The sequence below is a fragment of the Barbus barbus genome, assembly GCF_936440315.1.
Source record: "Barbus barbus genome assembly, chromosome: 5".
NCBI lineage: Eukaryota > Metazoa > Chordata > Actinopteri > Cypriniformes > Cyprinidae > Barbus > Barbus barbus.
Window position 1 is genome coordinate 20,635,556 of NC_136733.1, and position 19,008 is coordinate 20,654,563.

General features: G+C 35.4%; 1 protein-coding gene across 1 annotated transcript in view; it reads left to right on the forward strand.

The window, feature by feature from the left end:
• LOC306869464 (multiple C2 and transmembrane domain-containing protein 1-like) overlaps positions 1-19,008 on the forward strand; it is a gene marked incomplete at its 5' end in the record, with an annotated part of 124,023 nt that overhangs the window by 36,542 nt on the left and 68,473 nt on the right. The window contains 6 exons of the mRNA XM_079416239.1: positions 11,126-11,268; positions 11,536-11,615; positions 11,840-11,951; positions 13,096-13,134; positions 16,503-16,667; positions 16,770-16,900. Of these exons, the coding sequence (XP_079272365.1) occupies positions 11,126-11,268; positions 11,536-11,615; positions 11,840-11,951; positions 13,096-13,134; positions 16,503-16,667; positions 16,770-16,900 (670 nt within the window). The remainder of the gene's footprint in view (positions 1-11,125; positions 11,269-11,535; positions 11,616-11,839; positions 11,952-13,095; positions 13,135-16,502; positions 16,668-16,769; positions 16,901-19,008) is intronic.

A 19,008-nucleotide genomic window follows, 5' to 3' on the forward strand; every position in this document is an offset into this window, starting at 1 on the left:
AGACCAGGTGTAATGCCCTCCAAAAAATTTAAAGCCGATCACTCAAACCACTTCAGGAGGTGGTCTGAGGCACATTCCAGACAGAACTGGACAAGTGTAAATGCATCAGGTTGTTGAAACCACAAATGTAAATTTTACTACCAAAATGTTGAAATAATAAATGTGTGAGAGGGTGTTATAGGCTATATGACATGTCAAAGCCAGATGTGACAGCGCTAATGCATCACGCATTGCCACGGATGAGTAGCTGAGTATCTCTTCAGCAAGCCTACGTGCAAACTGCCGCAGATGCTCAAAACACAGTCATCTTCATTAAAAGTAGTGAGACTATTATATTACCAGTGCTGATGCCACCTCTCTCCATGGTCTTTGATCTTGAATAAAATGCAGAGCATATCTGTTACTTTCATTGTGGTGAGCTCCGTCAAATTTGCATAAAATGAACATTTAGAATAGAATTGAAGATCGGATTTATATCCGTATTGTGGAGACATATTTAAGTGTCAAATTGTCAATGGAACCATTTTAACAAATTAGATAGATATCCAATCAGGAAAAACACCCAGGTGAAGTAACCAGGTGTAAATGTAGCCTATTATATATTATACTCCTTAGTATGGACATAATCTAACAAACAAACATAAATCTGTTTGTCATTAGCTCTTTTAATGTAATGAAGCAAAATGAACCTACGAGAATTAAGGGACTAAATTATGCTGTCAGTTATCTTTATGTGGAATATGTAGTCACTCTCATGTCATTCCAAACCTAAATGATTTTTCTTTCTTCTGTAGAACACGCAAAAAAAGATTTGTCTGCACAATAGAAGCATACACTGACCAGGTGCTGTCAAGCTACAAATAGAAGAACAAAAAACAACAATAAAAACACTAAAAATAGTCCATACAGCTTGTGTGAGTTTCTAAAGGTCTGTGAGTGGAACAGATTTTTTCCCTGAAATTTTACTTATTTGCCTAATATCTTCTCCTCCAACCGTAGCCCAAATTATTTGGAAATGCAATGTGGCATGCTTGACATTAGTGACACTAGCAGTGAATGGCATTACTGCCCTATAACCACCGGTTTTAAATATGAATTGTGTGTGAAAAATGGGAGCTATGGAGGAGGGAAAGAAAATAGAAAATATTGTTTATATACACTACTGTTCAAAAGTTTGGGGTAAGTCATTTTTTTTTTTTTTTAAACACAAAGGACACATTAAATTGGTTAAAAGTGAAAGAAAAACATTTATATCACAAAATATTTCTATTTCAAATACACAAGGTATTTTGAACTTTCTATTAATTAACAATGTATAATGGGCCACACAAAAATATTAAACAGCACAACTGTTTTCAACATTGGTTATATTTCTTGAGCTGCAAATTAAAATCAGCATATTAGAATGATTTCCGAAGGATCATGTGATACTGAAGGCTGAGGTAATGATGCTGAAAATTCAGCTTTGATCACAGGAATAAATTCTATTTTAATATACTGTATATTTAAGTAGAAAACAGTTGTTATAAATTGTAATAATATTTCAGTATTTTCACAAAAATATAAAAAAACAAATCTCACAGACATCAGACTTTTGAATGTTAATGTGTATTTTTATATTTGGCCTAGTGTTGTCAAGTATACTTGCTGCATTCGATCTGCATTAAAGTGTGGGAACTTACTCTGCATTCATAGCTGCATGCTGTGCTACAACTGCATTCACACACTCACACAAACATACACACTTGAGCAAGGGATCACCAGACTGAATAACAGTAGAAACTGCTGCAGTCATCAATCCATTGCTGTCGTGGGGCATGCTGGGTAATGGAGTGTGCCGGAGATGTGAGGTGAATTGACCACATCTTTCTTCTTTTTCCATGTGCTATTGAAAGGCTTCTTTTCTTCAGCACTGTCTTAAATGTCCAGACGCCTGACAGCCAATCTGAACCCAGCCTGTGAACCGTCTCATATTTTAAGAGAAAGAAAATGAAAAAAAAAAACGTATCTCAGATAAAACCTCAAACTTTTTTATTACATTTATTAGATTTGACAGAAGTTTTATACTTCAAATCTCTCATGTGTCTCTCATTTTGGGGGCTCAGTGTATTGGTTTGTTATAAAAGTCTTGACTAGAGTGTTGCTCTTGTTGCTATAAAAAAGAAAAATAGAAATGCATAAACGAAACAGAGGCAGGAGATTGACAACAAAATCTTATATAGATCAAATAACTCAGTATGACTGAATGTGTTCAGAATATAACCTTATAAGCCTACCTTATAAGATATCATATCATATTTGATGCACAAATTTCCAACGCCCCAAATTTAACATGATTTACTGAAAAACCTGTTGTTCCCAATTTACTACACGCCTTCTTGACAGTTTATTACTAAAAAAAAAAAAAAACTAAGCATTTAAATATCACCTTAGTCATATTATTGGGAAATATAGAGTGAGAACTGATATTTATATGCATTTTATGAAAGTAGTTTGACATTTTGTTATAAGGATTTAATTGATTTACAATCTGTCAGAATTTCATCTTATTTTTAGGGCATATAAAGATCAGCAACTGCACCAAATTCAATATTTGTGCTCAGTTTGAGCTTCTGAATAAAATATTTAGAGATTTTGTTCCTCCTTGAGTATGAGCCCCATATTTTTTCTTGATACTACGTGAGCCATAAAAGCCTGATGCATCAAATATGATCAAAAACACATATTCAAACTGCGTATGTTTTTTTTGTTTTGTAAATGTTAAAAAAGTTCTAATTGAACCTTATTGTAAGGTATTTACTTTTAAGTTATTTTAGCCACCTAGTGGTGCAGATGTAGCATCACGCTATGCCCTGATGAATATGTGTTATTCAACATGAGCCATGATTAGTTCATTCTGCCAAAAAAAAGTTAATAGATAATAAGGAGGTTGCCAAAATAAAGTGATTATTATCCATGTGAATAGTCATGTGATCTTATTATGTTGGCTCTCATAAGGTGAGTGGCTCCATGTAAAATAAAACAGTGCTTTTAGGGCACCTTTAAAGATGTGCACCTTTAGTGCACCTGTAAATAATATTTATGTTCACATAAGACTGAAAAGCTTAGGCTTCAAAGTGGCCATCATGTTGCTCACTGTGTCTGTGTGACATGTTATCAGACCCTTTTGTTTTTATTTATTTATTTTTTTCCACAAGGAGGGTATCACTTAAAGGACCTAATGTGTACAGAATGGGTGTAGTGAGTGACAGGGCTGAAAGTCTGTGCCATCACAGGGCCCCAGAGGACCAGTGTTAAGTAGGTCTACTGAAGGAGATGGAGCTGTCTCAGTGCCTGAGTGCAATTTCCAAATTTCCTGCCAATGACAGCAATCAGTCAGAGCTCTGGGAAATCGGATTGAATAATTTAGCTTAATTATGACTCTGTGTGCATTATTCAATGACCTTTTTTTTAAAAACGCTCTTGGCCCGTTGCGATTTTTGGGAGGGTAATTATGAATATGCAACAGAGAGGCCTTTTTCTAATTAGATAATACAGCCTGTGATTGTTTTTTATATAGGAAAGAAAATGAATTTTGTCTCACCCCATCTTGTCCTAAAAAGCACCCACAGGAGTTTATTTTGGTGGGGTTTTTTTAGTAGTGAATGGGTGCCGTCAGAATGAGCCCAAACAGCTGATAAAACATCACAATAATCCACTTTTTTGTAATAAACAAACCATCAAGATGTTTTTAACTTTAAACTGTTGCTTCTGGCTAAAATATGAGTCCTCTATCCATAATATTGCTTTCTCCAGTGAAAAAGGTGTCATCTGAAAGGTACACTACACAGATCAATCATTGTTTACAAGCGAAATGAAAAACAAATATATCACTTTATTTTAATGTGAGAGGATAGCAAAAGATGGACTTTTTCACTGAAGGAAGCGTTATTATGGATTATGGACATGTGATGTAAATTTATCCAAATCTGTTCCAAAGAAGAAACAAACTTATAATAACAATTATAATAAAATTTTAAATTATAATTATAATTAATTATAATTAAATATTATAATTAAAGATATAGATCTTGGATGGCCTGAGGGTGCATTTGTTTTGTTTTTTTGTTAATTAAATTAAATTAAATTTGTATAATTATTTGGGTTAATTATGAATTTAATGAGTAAAACTAGAATTAAACTTCTTTTATTTTTTTTTTCTTAACTATTCTGAGAAAATGTGGGTGGTATTTTCCTGTATGTTTTTTCTGTTATTATGAGGTGGTGTGATTGCTTTACAATTATTGATCATCCATTCTGTGGTCTCACTCTGAGTCATGTGTTGTTGGTTGGCAGACTATGTTGAAGTGTGACCTGTGTCACAATGGCCCACTTATTATTGTTTGATACATCAGAGCTTACTGACTGCTGGTGGGTGATTTTAACAAGCACTAAGAGCATGTTGGCACACACTGATGCTGAGGGACACAGTAGGAATTGAGTGTTTTGAGACTGAGAGACTTCAGACCAGCATTCATGCTGTGCTATAAATTTTACACAAACTATTGCATCTGTGGGTCCTAATGAACTGGATGGATTCTGTGGGCAATCAAATGACTACCATCAAGATTTCATCAGTGCTTGGTTTCTGAGCTCATGAGAGGAAATTACTGCAGGATATTGTATCCTGCAGGATATTGTATCCCCACCTCAAAAAATTACAACTTTAACTTATCATCAGTAACACAAGAAAACTATTTTATGTACTATGTATTTTTCTTTAAATTTACTACTAATAGTATAGCCAGTATACAGTCACAATGTTGATGACCCCCATAAAACCATTCATATACTGTACCATGGAATTTGATTCTAGAAAATGCACATGTACAACAACACATGCTTTTAAAATGGTACCATGTCTAAAAAGCCCTGCCATTACCATGGTACCATGCCAAAAGCAAAACAAAACAACAAAACATGGTGGCAGTGGTGCAATTTTTAATCTTTCATCATTTATTACAGTGAACAAGAATCAAAATGTATGTTTGATGCTGAATATATGAATAAAAAAAAAATTAATAAATAAAAAACAGTCTGTGCTGTAGGCCTATTATATAGAAATCATCCAACTGCAATAAATAAATAAATAATACATGCATACATACATAAATAAATAAGGTTTTGAATACAGAATGAGTAAATAGAGTTAAAAAAAAATATTGCTTTATGCTATTATAATTCTCTGGAGCAATTCTCTGGTTCAGAGAAGAAGTTAATATGGCTACTTACATACTCTGAATGTTACCTCAGTTTTTGGAACTAAAAGTCGAGATTATTCATTTATACCCCCTAAAATACCCCCAGGTTATCATACAAAATTTGGGCTAAAAAAGAACAAGATTATACATTTATCAACATCACATTTCCCCTTGGTGGCTACATGGCTTATAAGCCCCTTCATTCAAGGAAATGGATCTAGAGCAGGGGTGGCGAACGTCGGTCCTGGAGAGCCGCAGCCCTGCAGAGTTTTGCTTCAACCCTAATCAAACACACCTGAACAAGCTAATCAAGGTCTGAATAGTTACTAGGAATCTACAGGCAGTTGAGTTTTAATTAGGGTTGGAGCTGAACTCTGCGGGGCTGCGGCTCTCCAGGACCGGAGTTCGCCACCCCTGATCTAGAGTAAGATCCTGCTTTTTCTGTTGGTGGTGCTTATAGCTACTTTTATGACAACTGTGCTGTTCCTGAAATGGCCGCAGTTTATGGGCCACTAAAACGGACATGACATTTGTCTTTTGGTCTATACTGTATAAAATTACTGCTCAATTGAAACGGCTGCCAGCCAGGCTTCAGAGCCAGTTTGTCAGTGTGTGTCGTCATTGCTGGCAAATGCAATGTGATGTGTTTATGTGGTATGAATGACGTGCATGCCTTGTGTTTGATTTTCATATCTGGGCTTCTTTGGTTTTTATCCCTTCATCTTGAAGACATGAAAATTTACTTCTACAACCTGAATTCCAGAAATGTTGGGATGTTTTTTAAATTTGAATAAAACGAAAACTAAAAGACTTTCAAATCACATGAGCCAATATTTTATTAACAATAGAACATAGATAACATAACAAATGTTTAAACTGAGAAATTTTACACTTTTATCCACTAAATGAGTAGCCTGACTATGTCCTCCGGGTTAAAGAGGAGGAAGACCTTCCAGTGTGTCATCAGCATTCAGTTCAAAAGCCAGCATCTCTGATGGTATGGGGGTGCATAAGTGCATACGGTATGGGCAGCTTGCATGTTTTGGAAGGCACTATGAATGCTGAAAGGTATATAAAGGTTTTAGAACAACATATGCTCCCCTCCAGATGACGTGTATTTCAGCAGGACAATGCAAAACCACATACTGCAGCTATTACAACAGCATGGCTTCGTAGTAGAAGAGTCCAGGTGCTGAATTGGCCTGCCTGTAGTCCAGATCTTTCACCAATAGAGAACATTTGGCCCATCATTAAACGAAAAATACGTCAAAGACGACCACAAACTCTTCAGCAGCTGGAAACCTATATCAGGCAAGAATGGGACCAAATTCCAACACCAAAACTCATAACCTCGATGCCCAGATGTCTTCAAACTGTTTTGAAAAGAAGAGGAGATGCTACACCATGGTAAACATGCCCTCGTCCCAACTATTTTGAGACTTGTAGCAGGCATCAAATTTGAAATGAGCTCATTTTGTGCATAAAATTGTAAAATTTCTGTTAAAACATTTTTTATGTTATCTATGTTCTATTGTGAATAAAATATTGGCTCATGTGATTTTAAAGTCTTTTAGCTTTCATTGTATTCAAATTTAAAAAATGTCTTTAGGGTTCTATCTCTCATGGTGCATCAACATAATTCACAGCTGGGCAACAACATCCATAGACAAACAAATTGCTTAACCAGAGCCATTATAGAGGCACTATCACACTGCAGTATTATTTGTGACTGAGTGTTACACGGCTGCAAAAGTAAGGCAGAGGTTGATGACTGAATGCATTCTCTGTGCCAACATTATGAAGTGTGTGAATTTAGTCAAATACATACCAAATGCTTGCCAAGTTCCCGAGAGTACCATGACGCATGTGTGGCCATTCCTCTGCTTGTAAACAAGCCACAGCGCATCCGGGTTCTACGTCAAAATGCTGGCTCCTGTGTCAGCAGCACCACATGCATACATTGTGAAAACGCATCGAAGACTGACACAGAAGAGAAGAAATTGTTAAATAAAGTCGTTCAATGCTTTACTTTACAAACATAATAATGTAATTCATTTGATTTCTCTGCGATGCGCCATGCTTGTGGAAGGGGCAGGATTTTGGGTGCACGAGCACCGCCTCCGGGCCGCCAGCAAAACCGCTCGCGGTTTGCCGCTTTCCGCATGCCTCCCATTGAAAATGAACTAGACACTCGCGACTGCCGCGTCTCGTGTGAAAGGGCCTTTAGTTTTAAACTGTATTTTAGAGCAGAGTTGGGGTCAAGAAATTACATTAGCTGGTTTTGAACTCAGGTCATCGTCATTAGCAAACAAACAATAAAATTATCCATTACTACTATTCCTTGGTTTCTGGCCAAGAAAGTAGTCTTCAATTTCAAACTCTCAAGCCTTTTAGATTGACAGTGGCACAAGTTTTATCGGTCCATAAAAATGCAGTTGGAGAGCAAATGTGCAGGTGTTTAATGTAGGCTACTGATCAGAGGGCAGAGGAGGAATCGCTCACCGGTCAGCACACTATGACCCTGCAGTCATATGCATCAAACCATCTATTGATCCTTCTGTGAACAGATCTCTCTGAGGACCTCTACTTCCTGCTCACTCAAGTGTTGTGGAGGGCAGTTTGATTAATGCGATGGTGAATGTACTCTGGGAAAGTCGCCTATTCTGTCCATCTTTCATTGTGGCTGATGAGAAATCATTCCTGATCACAGATTTTACCGGTTTTAGTCAGATTAACGATAAATGTCTTTCATTTCCTATAATGCTGAACGCTGTGCTGCAGATGGCTGTCAAGGGCAGAGATGTGTCATTCATCAGACCCACAGTTTATGTGTCAGCACCCCCCCCCCCCCCCCCCCCCGCCCCCAAGCTTTTTTCCACCACAGACAGTTTCAGATATATTGCTCAGTGCTGCAAAGAAGTATTCCCCCTCCCATTTCTTTATTATTTATCTTTTTGTTCTGCAATATTTTGTTCATTATGTTAAATTTCTACTAAAAATGTCAGAGACCGCATTGGAAATCTGGGTTTTATTTCTTTTTCCTTTTCATTATAAAATTGGAAATAAAGTTGTAAGATTTTGAAAAATAAAACAAAGAAGCACTATGATGTGAAATGAATAAGAAATATTTAAGATTCGGCACAATAATTTGTGATTTGATCATAAAATGAATCTTTGTATAGATGGTCAGTTGTTCTTCTACTGAAGATCACGATGCTCTTTGGATCATCTCAGATCACGCTGTAGAACATGATAGTCAGGTTGTACACAAAATTGTGGAGAGCAGAATGAGTGCTAAGGTCAGAAAAGAGAAAGGACTACTAAGACATCCTGAAGTTCTGAAATTGACATTTTGAAATGAACAAAGATGTGTTCATTGTGTTTGATATTCACATCAGGTCCTCTTTGACTTTTATTGCTTTATCCTGAAGTAAAGACGTGAAAATAAACTGTCGTCTTTCAGCTATCTCTAATGGTGCACCAACATAATTCACAGCTGGACATCAACATCCAGAGGCGAACATATTGCTTAACCAGAGCCATTATCTAGAGTCACTGACTGCTCTTGAATTTGAATGCAGTTTATTGTATTATTTAGATGAATGACTCAGTGGTTGAACGAACATTAGGATTGGCTTTAGGGGTGGATGAATAGGAAATCTCCTGCATCTCCTGAATGAAGGGATGCATTTCAGTGGTATATAAAGACAGTGAATGTAAATGCAAATTGGTTATTAGATCTAATGCCTGTGGAGATTTGCATCTAGAGGTTTGCTTAACTGAAGCTTTGTTTTCATGTCTGTGTGTAATTTTTATATTTTTGGATGCATGTGGACAGTGACATTGCTGAGCGTGCAGCATGCTGTGATACAGATCTACAGGAGCATGTTTGATTACCGTACTAAATGTCTCAGCACTGATCTAATGATATTACAGATGCTTCCCTCAGAGACTGATAGATTATGATGGGCATTGAGAGTTACACACTGCAGAGGTGTTGAATGGGGATTCCCGTTTAGTGAGCTGATGTAACTGAAGTGACTGCTTATGGAGCTGTCGTTTGCCACTGCTAACTTGCCCACACCAACACTCTTCTCACTTATATCATGTACTCCAGTCTGGAGATGAGTGTTGATATAGACACCTATACTACAAAAGCGACAGTTCACCCCAAAATGAAAATCCCATTGACTTTTTCATTAATATTATTACTGTAATATAAAAGTGAATAGTGACCATGGGCTTCCAAAAATGACAAAACATACCATAAAACTTTCATACTTTATATACACATAATAATCTCATCTGCTTCAGATCAGTACAGTATATTCTAATAATGTGTCATTGGTACATTAATAATAATGTGCCAAATTTGAATATATTAAATTTGTAAGCTAAGTAAACTTGAATTTGGTCTTTTTCTCACATAATATACTAATATAGCGTCAAATTTACTCTTTTTATTGCTGAAACTGAATTGTCCGTCTCTGCACAGGGACACTCAGGTTCCTGTAGAGCAGAATGTGAGCTGAAATTAAACATTATTTAGTCGATTTCAGGTAAAAACAACACTTCATTTAGTCAAAAAATTGAAATTTCCTCTGGCATTGATGTTTGTCTTTGTCAACGTAATGAAATCTAAGGGATCGCTTACAAGAGTTGCTCCATTCCGGATACTGTGTTTACTGTGGTTTGGCACAACAGACTGTTTGATTGTCCAGTTATTTGTTGCATTTTCTGCACAAAATATTATTTATATAATTGTTACAGCATCATTTGCATCTAAATATTTTATTGATGAATTTGATCAAGATACAGTGTTATGACATTTTCCAATATTTCAGTTTGTTTTCAATGCAAATGCTCATTTATTAATGAAAAAAGCTTATAAATGTTTCTTCTCCTCATTTATTTGTAAAGAATGATGCCATATTTTTATTTTAAACCACGTACCTTCTTCGGTTTATCAGATCTGCATGGTAAGTGTGGTATTTTGCCAGATATTATGCTATGCTTCTTCATGTCTCAGAATACTATAATAGTTGTAACATGCAGGGCTCTGTGCAGATTTTCCACTGAACACACAGTGACGTATTATATTATACTGCAAGCTAATTGAGTCAAATGTCAGGATGTTGCTTTGGCAATATCAGGAACCAGTGACTTAGACACATCTCTTTGTGTATTAACATTGTGGAATATCACATTCACACACATTCAGTGTTATAATATGCTCTGTACAGTAGTTGTTCTCTCTGTTGAGTCTTGTTATTTTGTCATACTGAGGCTCTGTCATGTTGATTATAACTCATTAGTGTATTTGTTTGTTTATGGTTGTGCTCACTGTATTCAGACTGCCCTTGGCTTCACACAGCACACTCATCCTCTCTCACTGCTTGAGCCAATAAGGGCTGACAGTTAAGGTCACATGACCCAAGTCTCTTTGCCTCCACTCATTCAGACCAATGTTTACACACCATAGACTTACTACTCCATGAGAAAGAAAAAGCCCTGCAGCGAGAGAAAGAGGCTAGATAATGAATATGTGCATATGGGCATTGGGCAACAGTATATTTGTCAAAAACAACCATTTTTTGCATAATCTCATTCTGAGACTGTTATATAGCTAAATGATGTAAGATTTTAAGTAGATATGGAAGGGCTGTGTAGAATTTGGAATTGAGTGGAGAATGCAAATTCAGTTCCAAATAATTTTTTTTCAGTTAATTTTTACCTTTCTTATGCAGTATTTTTAAAAAGGTCTTCCTAAGTACTATTTATTGTAAACTAAGCTGGTCTAATTTTGTAGAAGAAAAAAAAAAGATTTACCAAAGTTTCTCTTGAAAAACAGTCAAATGTATTGTGGATTTTTGTTGTATTTACAGGGACCAGTGATCCATATGTGAAGTTTAAGATAGCAGGGAAGGAGGTTTTCCGCAGCAAAACGATCCACAAGAACCTGAACCCAGTATGGGATGAGAAAATCAGTCTGCTGGTGGAGAGTTTGAGAGAGCCACTTTACGTGAAGGTAAATGATTGTAAATGAAGTCAGAGTGCTTTGTTGTTGTTTAAATTGACTGTTAATGGCTGCTTAGTCGTTAGTTATTATTTAATGTGTTTTAATTTAATGGAATGTGTTTTAACTAATGGAATTGTAAAGAGTCTGTCTAATCAAAGACTATAGAATACCCTCTCTTAAAGAGACTTTGGTCTAATTTATGCTGGCTTTACAGTCAGTACAGTTTGTCGTGTGAAATGACATGCCTTACTGTTGGGTGTTTTCTTTCATCTACAGGTCTTTGACTATGACTTTGGGCTGCAGGATGACTTTATGGGCTCTGCATATCTCTATTTCGAGTCCCTGGAGCACCAAAGGTCTTCTGATGCTTTGTGACACATTGACGAATCTGAAACATTATCTGAAGTGTCGTCATATCAATTAATTTACTTTGACACTGCCGCCCCCTAGTGTTTATATGTGTATATATATATATACTGTATATGTACAAACACACAAATGCTGTTGTAAGAAATGTAGAACCCAATGACTGAGCATGGAAGGATTTTGGTTGTTCATGCTGTAGGTTCTCTCTCCCTAGGACCTTGGATGTGACCCTTGACCTCAAAGATCCTCACTATCCCAACCATGACCTGGGTTCACTGGAACTGGCAGTCACACTTATGCCAAAAGAGGGAGACTTCAGGGAAGCAGTGAGTTTTTTTTTGTTTTTATTACGTTTTATTATGTCTCTGTCTTTCAAGCTGATGTGTTTGAACCGAACTTGCAAATATGAAGTAGAGGTGTGAGATGTGATGCCAATTGTGTGTAAAATTGTGGTTTCATACAAATATATAACAACTCAATGAACTGTACATTTTAAGTATCAAGAACATTTACACTTATACAGCTCTTACATATTCCTAACAGGTACATCATGGTAAAACCTTGGGAATGTATTGGCCAAGAGGTGTGGGAGCACTGTATCTAATTATTTTTTAATTTTTTAATTTTTTTATCTAGTGCTTTTTTTGATTCACACTTTTGAACAGTAGTATAGGGTTTCGTATGGCTTCATATATTATGTCACACATCTTACTGCAGTACAGAAGATTCCAAATGCATTCTCTGGGCTGGATGAACCAGTGCCTGATTTGGAAAGGACTTTTATTTAGATTTTTTTTTGCATACATCAAAGAGAAATCTGTTGTCTAAAGAACATTCTCAGTATTGGCATGCAGAATTTAAATGAGAGAAAAATGAGTCCAGTTGTCCATTAGTCAGCTAGTGTGCCCTAGCAAGCACACCCTCACGTAATTTGAAGTGTTATGCAGTCATACGTCACATTTTTGCTTTCAGTAATGCTCAGGATGAAAGAGTAATTATTACTCAGCATGTATAAAGCATTCCTGGAAAATTTAACTAAGCATAAAGTGTACCACGGGCAGGACGTTGGAGCGCTAACAGGATAACAAGGGAGCTGTAAGTTTATAGGGGAAATAATGGAGTTTTATGCAGAACTGCAAGATATAGACTTTTTAAAATGTCCCTTAATAAACAACATATACTTACTGTATGATCCAGTCACTTATAACACTTATAACATTACAGATATGTGTGAGTGTGCTTGTGTATTTTTGTGTTAGTGAACTAACAAAGCTTTGAATGGCAACATTTTCTTTGTTTGTGTGGGATTTAGTGATTTATTAGCTTATAATGGCTGTCCCCAACCATAGTTTCCCCGGGCTGCCTCCTTATGACCCCTTGACTCTTCTGAACAGTATCCAGACAGGATGTCAGGTTCACCCTGTTAGAGAGGGCAAGGGGTGGCTTTATAACGCTTTGTCTCATTCACAGACCATGCTTATGAGAAGGAGCTGGAAACGATCCAGTAAGGTAATAACAGTATGTCCCACCTGATCCCTGCCTTCTGCAGTTCTCTGCTCAGACTGAAGGGGGCCGTGATCCCCAGCCCTTTTTCTTTTTTCCCTCACTTACCTTTTTTGTTTCAGTCGTAAAATCGCCTTTTACTGACTTTATTTTCTAAGTGCTGCAATATACAGGGTAAGAAACACTGCTATCTAGTGTACAAATAAGAAAATGGACCTTTGTCAAGTTCCGGGCACCAATTTGTCCTGCCTTTCAGGCTGCAATTAGCAATCAGTTCCAGATACAATTTCAGGGCCGCCAGAGTTTCCTTTGTGTATTGCAGCAATTGAACGAGAAAATAAAGCATACTCTGTTCTTGCCATCTTCATATTGCATCGACTGCACGGTGCATGTGCTGCAGTGTTCTGTCAGGAGATTTTGCACTTTATTGTTGTAGTCAAACAGGATGTGAGAGCAACCACTTATATAACCTGGTGATTTTGCATATGTAAAGCTATGTGTACACAAACTTCTTTTCTTAACGTGAAAATGATGCATATTTAGCCTAATTTGATGCATAATTATTAAATTTAATTTTATGGTATTGTAGTATATTTTTTGGTGGGTCTGTGCACAATATCTTTTTTTAATTATTATTATTTAATTTTTATTTTTATTTAACAAATTTATTGCTGTTTATTTCAATGCTTTATCCATCCATCCAGGTGACAATGTTGAATTTGATATTTTTTGTGTAATATATTTATTATATATCAGAGTTATTATCATTAAGTAAAACAGAAACTTTTAAAAACTTTTTTTTTTGTTAATTGAAATAAAGCATACATAAAATAAAATATAAACATTAGATTGAAAACTTGGCAAGTAACTAAAAATAAATTGACATTGAAACACTTAAATTACTACCTGGAAATAAATAAACTAAAACTGAAATAAACATAAATAATTTAAACTAAAAAGTAATGTTAAAAAGAAGAATGAAATGAGAAAAGCACATAACAAAATGAAATATGTGACCCTGGACTACAAAACCAGTCTTAAGTGTCAATTTTTCGAAATTGAGGTTTATGCATAATCTGAAAGCTGAATAAATAAGCTTTCCATTGATGTAATGTTTGTTAGGATAGGACAATATTTGCCCGAGATACAACTATTTGAAATCTGGAATCTGAGGGTGCAAAAAAATCTAAATATTGAGAAAATCGCCTTTAAAGTTGTCCAAATGAAGTTCTTAGCAATGCATATTACTGATAAAAAAATAAGTTTTGATATATTTACAGTAAAAAAATTGATATCTTCATGGAACATGATTACTACTTAATGTCCTAATGATTTTTGGCATAAAAGAACAATCGAAAATTTTGACCCATACAGTGTATTTTTGGCTATTGCTACAAATATACCCCAGACACTTAAGACTGGTTTTGTGGTCCAGGATCACATATTCAATTAAAATATAAAATATAAAAATAATATATTTTTTAAAGTAATAATAAAAGCTATACATATTTGAGTAAATATATTTAAATATTTCAAAGAATTCTTAAAAGAGCAGGTAACCTAACAATCTAGTTTCTCTACTTTTTTGTTTGAGAAATTGTTTTTAATGTCAAGCTGTTCCTTATATATATATATATATATATATATATATATATATATATATTTTTTTTTTTTTTTTTTTTTTTTTTTTTTTTTTTTTTTGTACATTTTCTTCTTCCATGTGTTGTGAATGGATTGTGGCATGTTGGTCTGGGACGGGAATAACATACTACTCTCTTTGTCTCTGGCTCATGCATGCATGTGTACAGCAGACCTCTCTGTTGTCCATTAAGTGAAAGTCTTATAGTTTCAATGGTAATTTGTGGTCTTCAAGTGGAGTCCCAGTTTAAGACATTTCTAACACACAACCTAGTTGCATTGATTTGCGATACTCAAGAGAACAAAATGCACAGCTCTCAGTTGCATGTTCCAGCAGAGGTCAAGTAACTCCTGTTTTGTTTTGGCTAATGTTGGAGCCCAACTTTCAGAGAGGCCCAGAAACATGAAAGTGGCTCTCCAGCATGTGGATAAGGACGTCCTGCTGAAAGGCCTACCCCACCCAAGCCTTTGAAGCTCCAAAGTGGGCCATGTTGGCTGGGTCTTGGGAATACTGTAACAGCGCTACAATAACTACTTTTACATCGCTCGCGGTGTACACTTGGGTGTTTCTTCTATTTATACTCCCTATATCTGTTTCATTTCCAAAACACTGTAAACGATGAGCTGTGTAGATGTAAATCAAGCGGGATTTGTAATTGATACATCTCCTAAATTAAAACTTCTGCTATGATATATAAATATAAAGAAAACTTCACCCTGAAGTGCATGGAAGAACAAAATTAATGCTAACACAGCTGTTAGTCAAAATTATACTTACTTCCAGTTCTACTTTCTTAATCTACTTCATGGTTTTATACTTTCATCTCTTTTAATCATAATTTCACTGAGGAAGGGCAGCCTTCTTTGGTCACGAGCTGCTTGGCCAAAGATCACATTAGAGCTCTGATGCTCATGCAAAAGAGTCATTTACAGTGTACAGTCAGAGTATCACACTAATATCTGTAGAGATCGTCATTAGCTGCCTGCTTTTAACATCAAAGCTGCGTGTTTTTTTCAGAGCAGGTTTGCTCAGAGTTTAATGAATATGCATTTTAAACAAGAAACATATTAATAAGGACTCCAAATTAAGCACATCGATATCTATTAAAATAGTTTGTTTCAGACCTCAGCTATCTGATACTAAAAGACTGCGTGTGTCTGCAGTCTTTGGAGTCATTGGGAGAATCTCAGGTTATAATTCACCCCAACATTAAAAAAAAAGAAAAAATGTATTTATGTACAGTAGTGAGAGATTGAGAGATCTAATTAGTAATATATATATATATATATATATATATATATATATAATTATTATGTTACAGTACAGACATTTTAATGTTACAGTATTTTCAGTTGTAGTAGTATTTCACACTATTAGTGTTTTTACTGCATTTTTGATCAAATAAATGCAGCAGAGATGTCAGAAATCTTGCCAACCCCAAAATTTTGCACAGTGGTGTTTATTCATGTTTTACTCATGGAAATATACCATTGATACACATTGTCTGTGTTTGTCTGTGTCTTTGCAGTGCCGTCACTCTCTGTGCGTATGTTGTCCTTACTGTGTCCCCAAAATATGTGTCTTCCATGTTGCTGCACAGTTTTCGCATCACATTTTTGACCACAAACACACTGTCTGCCGTTCAGCTTTAACTTCACTGACTTTCTCTTCACATTGGATTGTATCTTGCCTGACGTGAGTGTGTATATGGATGTGTGTTTTTGTCACTTTGCAGCATCAGAGTCTGAGGTTATCAGATGTTCACAGAAAGGCTCAGCTGTGGAGGGGTATTGTTAGCATCAGTCTCATCGAGGCCCGTGACCTCCAGCCTATGGACGCCAATGGCCTCAGTGACCCTTATGTCAAATTCAGAATGGGATTTCAAAAGTACAAAAGTAAGGTATGGTCCGCATGAGCTTTATTCAAGTTACTTGTTCATTTGGGACTTTTTCTTTCATGTAAGGTAAATTCTGATCAAGTGTGCTTCTTTCCTTCTATGCAGACAATACCAAAAACACTAAACCCCCAGTGGAGAGAGAAGTTTGACTTCCACCTGTATGATGAACAGGGCGGTTTCATTGATATCACCATCTGGGACAAAGATGCAGGGAAAAAAGATGATTTTATGGGCAGGTTGGTCATTCACTTGCCTTTTTTGTGTTGTTCTCACACTCTCATAGTCTAATTTGATTAAGATTTACATTGCATTTACATTTAGTCATTTAGCAGACACTTTAATCCAAAGCGACTTACAAATGAGGACAATAGAAACAATCTTAAACAACAAAAGAGCAATAATATGTACAGTAAATGCTGTGACAAGTATCGGTTAGTCTAAAGCAGTACACTTTTTATAATAAATAGTAGAATAAAAAGAAGAATAAAATAATAATAATAAAAATAATAAAAGAATAAAGAACACTAGTGTTAGAGGGTGAATTTTTTAAATAAATAAAAATAAAACAAGTTAAAAGTATAGAAAAAGAATAGAGAACACTAGTGTTAGAGGGTCATTTTTTATAATAAATAAAAAGAAAACAAGTAGAGAATGCTAGTGTTAGAGGGTCAATTTTCATACTAATTATGGCTCATAATTTCTGTAGCTTTTTTGCAACATGAGAATACAATATTCACTACAGTTATGTTGTGAATATGATGTTCACTACTGTTATACCATTGTGCAGTACAGGGTTTCCCAACCTGTCTTAGGTGTCACTAATTAATGTCAAGCTCTAAAATATTTTACTGAGTAGGAATTGGAGAGAAATTGCCATTTGTGAGTAAAAATGCCTTATTCTATATTTTAAAAAAAATGGCAAAGTCACATAAATTCATTATTGAACACTAAAGAATATTCAGTTCTTGAATCTTATGATGTAACAGAATTTAATATAATATTTAAATATAATTTAAATATAATCCTTTAAATATTGTTTTGGATAATTGAGGCCTTGGAGCCAAAAAGGTTGATATCCACTGTCTAATAGATTTATAGAGTAAAAACCGTTAAGACAGTACATGTTGAACTAATACAATTGTACTTTTTCCTTGTAAAAAGTCACCATTCCATTGGCATTCAGAAGTGCTTGTGATCAAAATGGTCAATATACAAGAGATGGTGAATGTGCAATATTGCAATTTAATGGCGATCACTAAAATCATGGTATGTAAATTGATACATTAACAAAAACCAAAGACTTTATATAGAGTTTTTAGGTTTTAATTTTAAAAGTGTACATACTGTATGTTTCATAGCCAATAATTGATGGAAAATAAACCCTGACAATTTGTTAAGGACCTCAAAGCAAAACTGCTTTCCAAATAAATACATACATAAAAAATATATATGTATTTTTATTAGAGACTACACAGTGATGTGAGATACAATTTACCTCACACACACACACACACACACATATATATATATATATATATATATATACGTATATATAAATGCAGCAAGTAAAATAAGTATTGATCACATCACCATTTTTCTCAGTAAATATATTTTTAGAGGTGCTGTTGACTTGAAATCTTCACCAGATGTAGGTAACAACCAAAGTAATCCATATATACAAAGAAAACAAAACAAATAGAAATTAAGTCATGTGTAATAAAATGGAATGACACAGGGAAAAAAGTATTGAACTACTGAAATTTATTTAATACTTTGTACAAAAGCTTTTGTTGGTAACTGCTTCAAGACGCCTCCTAGTTGCATGCGTTGCTTAGGTGTGATTGGCCCATTCTTCCACAGAGTCTTGAAGGTTCCATGGGCCTCTTCTATGAACTCTGACCTTTAGTTCTTGGATTCTATTGGAAGTCAGGTGATTGGCTGGGCCATTCTAGGAGCTTTATTTTCTTTTTCTGAAACCAACTGAGAGTTTTCTTGGCTGTGTTTGGGATCATTGTCTTGCTGAAATATCCACCTTTGTGTTCTCTTCATCATCCTGGTACTGTAAGTGTCGGGACTGAACCAGCTAATATTAATTTCCATTGACTAGGGGCAGGATTGCTTTCTAATTACTGATAGATTTCAGCTGGTGTCTTGGTCTTCCATGCCTGTTTGAACCTCCCTTTCTTCATGTGTTCAATACGTTTCCCCGTGTCATTCCATTTTATTATTCGGAACTTAATTTCGGAACTTATTTGTTTTGTTTTATTTGTACGTATGGATTACATGGGCTGTTACCGACATCTGGTGAAAATTTCAAGTGAACAGTACCTTTAGAAATAAATTT